This window comes from Morone saxatilis, unplaced genomic scaffold (assembly GCF_004916995.1).
Source record: "Morone saxatilis isolate NCDOM2014 unplaced genomic scaffold, NCSU_SB_2.0 Contig24, whole genome shotgun sequence".
Classification (NCBI taxonomy): Eukaryota; Metazoa; Chordata; class Actinopteri; family Moronidae; genus Morone; species Morone saxatilis.
The window spans coordinates 3,817,614-3,824,324 of NW_023339807.1; the positions used below are offsets into that span (position 1 = coordinate 3,817,614).

General features: G+C 41.4%; 1 protein-coding gene across 1 annotated transcript in view; it reads left to right on the forward strand.

The window, feature by feature from the left end:
• The window catches only part of LOC118335488 (14-3-3 protein zeta-like), an 11,983-nt gene that overhangs the window by 3,182 nt on the left and 2,090 nt on the right, over positions 1 to 6,711 (forward strand). The window contains exons 2-3 of the mRNA XM_035671788.1: positions 1,381 to 1,692; positions 5,057 to 5,180. Coding sequence (XP_035527681.1) covers positions 1,390 to 1,692; positions 5,057 to 5,180 — 427 coding nt within the window. The 5' untranslated portion in view covers positions 1,381 to 1,389. The remainder of the gene's footprint in view (positions 1 to 1,380; positions 1,693 to 5,056; positions 5,181 to 6,711) is intronic.

Genomic DNA, 6,711 nt, shown 5'->3' on the forward strand with positions numbered 1-6,711 from the left:
TACACCCTCTTCCTTTGTGTGTGTGTGTGTGTGTGTGTGTGTGTGTAGGAGAGAGGGGGGCACATTTGTGTTTGCCCTGAAGGCTTGCCAGCAATACAAGAACAAGTTGTTGCATGTGTACCATGGCTATAGCATGCATTCTTTCATTGAACAGTCTCTTTCATTCACATGTGACCTGAGCTGTAACTACAAATGTACTTTTTTGTAGCATATTTAATTTACTGATTAAAATGCATACACACTCTGGTTTACCAGGGGGTGTATGCATTTTATACTTACAATTCCTACAAATTGGCCAAATCATTTTGCATTCTGTTTAGAGCTGCAATAATATAAGTCAATGTATTGATTAGTTGTCAATGTAAATTATTGGCAACTTATCAAATCAAATGTTCTTCTTTTTAAGAAAAAACAAATCTTCCAATTCTCTGATTTCAACTGTGAATATTTTCTCTTATTGACAGTAAACTGATTATCTTTGGGTTGTGGACAAAACAAGAGGTTTTAAGACCTCACGTCACAATGTGTGAACTGTGATAGAATATGCTTAATTTTTCTGTATCCCAGGAGAGACTTTGAAACCCACACTAGATGCACTCTGGGATGGAAAAAAGTGATTGATTCTGTGAATTCCCGCTGGCTATTTTGGATGGGTCAAACGGATGTAGGCTATTGATCTGATCATGAGAATTCCTGTGTGTTGATGCGTGTGTCAAGTGTACACATTGACTGCCTTTACATTGTATCTGCTGGCAGCTTCTCCTCTCCTCTTACAACCCTACAGCACTCAACACTGCCTAGTAGCTTGCAGGGCTAATACAGTGCTATGGTACAGTAATAGTAGTATCACAGCTTTTTAAAGGAATATTCTGCTTACAGGCCTTGCAGGCATATTTGAATTCTAATCCAACTATATTTTTACTTCCTCCACCTTCTTATACAGCTAACAAAGATGCATCTCAAACAATGAAACAATGAATTGTCTTTTGCTCAGTCTCTGCACTCTTGCTTTTGTGCTCACTTCCTGTGTTTAGCCCTTGCTATACTTCCGTCCTGTCTTTGACTCCCATAGCGTTGAGCTGCCATGGCCAAAAAAAGTTACATCATGTGCCGCAACTTACGTTACCCTATTTAGTTAGTATAGTGTGGTAGCAGAGGCGACCTCTATTGATGATTTCAGTTGAGGCAATACAGATGATTTCTCTTTTCCTGATAGTTTAGACTCAATAAATATTAGCCTCATTAGTTGTTCTTGATACATTTATGGGTACTTCTGATAAATGGTTACTGGTCCACATAGAAAATATGTCCTCTTGCCAGCTACTCTTTAAGTTGACCTCAAACTGTTCTCTCTTCTCCTATCTGCTTTCCTTCATCTAGTGAGCAGTCATGACCGAGGCACCCCAGAAGGAATTGGTGCAAAAGGCCAAGTTGGCCGAGCAGGCTGAGCGCTATGACGACATGGCTGCTGCAATGAAGGCTGTGACAGAGGAAAACAATGAGCTGACAAACGAGGAGCGTAACCTGCTGTCGGTGGCCTACAAGAATGTGGTGGGTGCTCGCCGCTCCTCTTGGCGTGTGGTTTCCAGCATTGAGCAGAAGTCTGAGAGCAGCGAAAGGAAGAAGGCCATGGCCAAAGAGTACCGGGAAAAAATTGAGCAAGAGCTGAAAGACATCTGCCGAGACGTGCTGGTGAGATAACATTTCATTAGACATTGCTGGCTTCATCTGTTAAAATAATGTCGTTTACAGCTTTATGAAGATGTGACAGGACTGTTATAGACGAACCAAATAGTGTTACAGAAATAAAAAGAGAGCAAAGGACAGAGATGGAAACAGCGATGTAACCTTGTTGCTGCATTTTTATGGAGTCACAACCTCACTCCCTGAGTCGTGTTATTGGCTAGAGACCACACACCCACTGGCCAAAGGTTGACGCCCAGAAACGTCCCGTACAAAGCAAGAAAATACAGGCAGAGGGCAGGGTCTATGCAGATACAGACGGGATTATTGAGAGGGATTATTTGTTTGAGCGTATACGTTGTGCTTTTTTTAGTTAGTTAGTTATAAATTCATGACCCTGAGGCCACTTTATTATATACATCCGTACAATGCAACCCAATGCTACAGCCCTGACATAACATCTATCTTTACAAAACACATAATGTTACATTTTTGGTGACAATGGTATTGTGACATATACAATCATACACAGTACAGCAGATAAATGAGTCCTCTGAATTAAAGCTGTACCTACGTTCTAAGAGCAGCCACTGTACAGCACCTGGGACGAACTCTTAAGATCTAAGCCAGTGCCGCTGTAGACCAGATTCCATAAGGTTCATACATTTGTTTAGGGGGGAGTTTCCCCCTTATTGGATTGTGACAGGAAGACACAGGCAAGAAATAGGAGAGCAGGAAAGAGAGGGGCATGACATGCAACAAAGGTCACCAACTGGAGCCACCATGAAGCCTAAGACATGCCCCCTAACCATTGGCTATCATGGCACTCCAAGGTTAGTCAATCTGACAAGTGTTCCAGATACCCCAGTGTTCAAGGCTTTCTGGGCACAGCTTCTGCTGCTTAAAGAACGCTGGCAATTCTTTTTCTTTTTTTTTACTGATATTGTAGGTTTACTAGTTTAATGGCTAGTTTGTGTTGCTGTTTATAGTTTCATATGGTCATATCAGAAATACTGTAGCCATCTGTAGGACCTCTGCTACTCTGTTCCTCTCTTAGCTTGTGCATTATCTGCCTGGTGACTCACCAGGTTCTAATCCTATAATGACAGAAGCTGAGCCACCAGCGTTATGGCTCACTGACCTCCACTTCGGCCGAACAGCCATATGGGGACCGAAATAGAGAGGGATGACTGTAAAGAGGGCAGAGGAGGAGGAGGAGGAGGAGGAGGAGGAAGGGTGTAGGACAGCAATAAGGCTGAGGTAAACTTAAAGCGAACAAGTTCTTACAAGGTGTCGTCGATCACATCTCAAGACGTTTTCCTCTTCAGAGTGGCCTCCCTCAAAAGCGGGATGAAAAGCTAGCCATCATAGAGACAAATGGTATGAATCGATTGGGAATAATGGCACATACTTTTGGACAGTCTCTTCTCCATGGTATTTATGGTATTGCACTAGGCTGTACACATGAGAAGTGACGGAGATAGTTGTGTGAAGACTTACTTTCTCACCTTAGCTAACCTGGCAGATTGCTGCGTAAAGTGGAAGTGTTTGTTGGTTTGTCAATCCAATAGTGGACATGGGTTTTTCCATCAATGTAATGTTTTGCAAAAAACACTTTTCTGGCCATTATTCAACAGGATAACTCAGGAACAGAAAGGGGAGGTTGTGACCATATTTCACATTTGGTCAGATACTGAATTGGTGACAGTAATCTTGGGTGATCACCTTGAAACTGTGGTGATTGTATAAATCTTCTGTGCTGCCAAGTTGAAGCTGTTGGTGAAGCATCCACCTTTTAGAATTTGCGCCTTCATTGCAGCAACATCCATGTTTGAGGCATAGCCTGTCAACGTTGTGTTCTATCAGAATCTGCTTTATTGGCCAAGCATGTGAACACATGGAGGAATTTGACTTTGTTTTTTGTTTCTCTCAATGAACATGCACACTAATAGACATACAATTATTTTAAAGTCTTCACTGATGTACATGTATGAACTGCTTTACCTTAATTAATCACAATATAGTTACCTGACTTTTTTCTACACAAAGAAACCTTAACAGTCCAAGTGCATATAATCCTTAAGCAGCTACTGATCTAGACAGATATGGATGTGACTGCTCGTCAGTCATACAACCGCAAGGCAGTAAATCTAGTTGATCAGAACTGTGTGTAGTCTAACGCTAACAGTGGTGTATTAGTCTTGGTGCCCCATGCTGCTCGTGCATACTAGAGAGCATGCATATGCACGTGCACACACAACACAAGGATATGCTGCAGAAACAATATGACAACTTCTATTCAAGTGTGCAGACACCTACACATGCCCTTTCTCTGGGAATCTCTAAGTTCTATGAATGCAACAAGGTATAATCAAATAGGATGAGCAATTACTGAAAATATAAGTTTAATGTACTGTGAACATTTCTGTGTGGTTGTAGTTTGAGTTTAGCTATGCCCTTGCCAGTGGCCCAGTTCTACATTCAGATCCCAGAGGGCTTCCCTGAGCCCTCACATCAGTCTGAGAGTATACGACAAGTGCAGGCTCTTACATCAGCCTAGTTTATCCCGTTATTCCTGCAGGTAATGTACACATGCACTGTGTGATGAACAGAATCCTAGAGAAAATGAGAAAATGCTGGTCTCTGTTAGTTGTGTGAACCACTAATATCATACTTCTCTAAAGGCAGTGTTTTAATGCTCTTTGTCTCATAGCACTTAACATAGTAGATTACCAACACTTTTCAGCTAGTGGTGCATGCTTGTGTTGAGCCAAGCTGGGCTCTGTGAGTGACCTACTTCCTCAGCAAAAGCTCATCAGGAGTTCAGCAGCCTGGCTCTCTACTGTTTCTCCACCCCCACCATCTTTCAACCGTAGTCCACCCTCACTCCCCACTTTTCTGTCCAGCCCGTCTCTTTCTTCTCTGCCATGCTTTCATGTTATCCACCATCCACACAGATCTACCCCCCTTTAGTGCTCTCTGAAGCATCTGTGATGTAGCTCAGGCAAAGTCTCAGGCTCAAGCCCCGAGGCTATTGGAGGTAGCCAGCTCCTCTCTACCCTCATTTAGGTCTGTGGTGAGAAATGACACTCGTTGTTGGCTATGATGTTCATTTGAATGGGTTTAAATAATGGCCACTACTCTTGAGTGAGTAGAGAAATGATGGGTTTCTGTGGCAAATGAGTCTTGTCATAAGTGTAAAAATTGCTTTCTTCATTGATGAATTGTGTACACATTTAGTGGAAGGATGCAAATCAACTCTTTCTGCTCATATTCCTATTGTAAAACCAGCTATATACATTATAATAGTTGACAGATCGTACTGAATATCTGAGAAAGTTGTCTTTTTTTTTTTGTCTGTTTTCTGCCACAGGGTCTCCTGGATACTTATCTCATTCCCAAGGCTGTTGCAGCAGAGAGCAAAGTCTTCTATTTGAAAATGAAAGGAGATTACTTCCGCTACTTGGCTGAGGTGGCTACAGAAGAGGAGAAGACAGGTAAGCTCTATGTTAAGTCCCTTTTTATACCGTTCGTGTGTGTGTTTGTGTGTGTGTGTGTGTTCGTGTGTGTGTGTGTGTTCGTGTGTGTGTGTGTGTGTTCTGCTGGATTGTAAGAACAGATATCTACAACTTCTAGCCTAGCCAAATGAGACGTATTAGACAAGATCCTATTAAATGAACACTTAAGTATTGGGATAAGCCTTACGACATTGGCTCCTCAATGCTGAATGCAGCAGTATCACAGTATGCTCCTCTTGCAATAAGAACCGTAGGATAAATGTACTTGAAATCTAACTCTTCCTGTTGGTGTTGACTATTTACTGGACTTAAGGAGGCAATTATTAATTAATCCAATAAAAACAAACTGTCAGGCTTTAAAGGCCTCAGTCAGTCTTGGGCTAGTCTCTGGCAATGACCATCTTAAGCCCATATGAATATTCAGTTTCGGGGTGTTTGATTTTCATTTAATTTGTAGACAAAGCACCTCATGACTTCCAGATCTCTCCCTCTGTTTCAGTTTCATTCTCAGTCTCTTAACCAATTTGCCCCCTAGTGGCTGTTAAAAGACATGTCTGTGCCTGTGAATCTAAGACTAAGCATTACCTTTCACTGGTCTCCTCTCTAAAGCTACGAACCTCTGATGCAAGACATCTGCAGCTTTTTGTATTTTACTGATTTCATCTCTTTCTAACAAGACCCAAAGGGTTGCAAGATAGATCTGAGTGTTCCTGAGAAAAAAAGAAAAAATTGGCCACACAGTTGTTTTTTTTGGTTTTCCATAATATTTTGTTCACTGCTCACATCTCATTAACATGTTTTGTTTCACTAACATTGTTTTAATGGTTTGCAAAACCAAAAATGTAGGGAAACCTCTCCAGTAAGACAAAGAGAATTCGTAGAGAAAATTGTAAGGCAATGAGGTTCCGTACTGGGCGGTTTCAGCCCTCTACCTCTTTCCACGATCATTTACAAAATGACTGCCACAGGATGTTTGACCTGGGGTAAGGAAAGGCTTCCCTCTCTGTTTCAGCTTTCCCCCAAGACCTTGATACAATGCCACAAGACAACTAAAGGAACATATGACATAGTGGAAGTTTGTCTGTTGAATTTGCTGATGTTGCCTTTTATTCATCTGTGCACTTAGCAATACAGGGAGTGTGCTGTAGTTTCAATTTACTAAAACAACAGTATAAATCTCAATTTAGGTATTTTCCTTTAACTTGCAGAGTTTGTAGTCTACATAATTGGGCATGAATGTCTTGAAAGGGCATTTTGTCTTTGTCTTTTGTTAGTCTGTATGCAGAGTGTAAAAACTACAAGCCTCCTCCCTGGTGCTCTACACTCAACCGAAACTGAATAAACAGGCTTGTGCTAATACCACAGAGAAACCTACTAAGTTACCTTATTGTTCAAAGTGTTTGTAACATCCCGATTCAACTTTATCTTCCTTCCACTGATTATAAATTGGATGGGCAGTTTAATGCAATTAAATTCAAATGCCCCATAAACTAAAGTCTTAAATGACTGT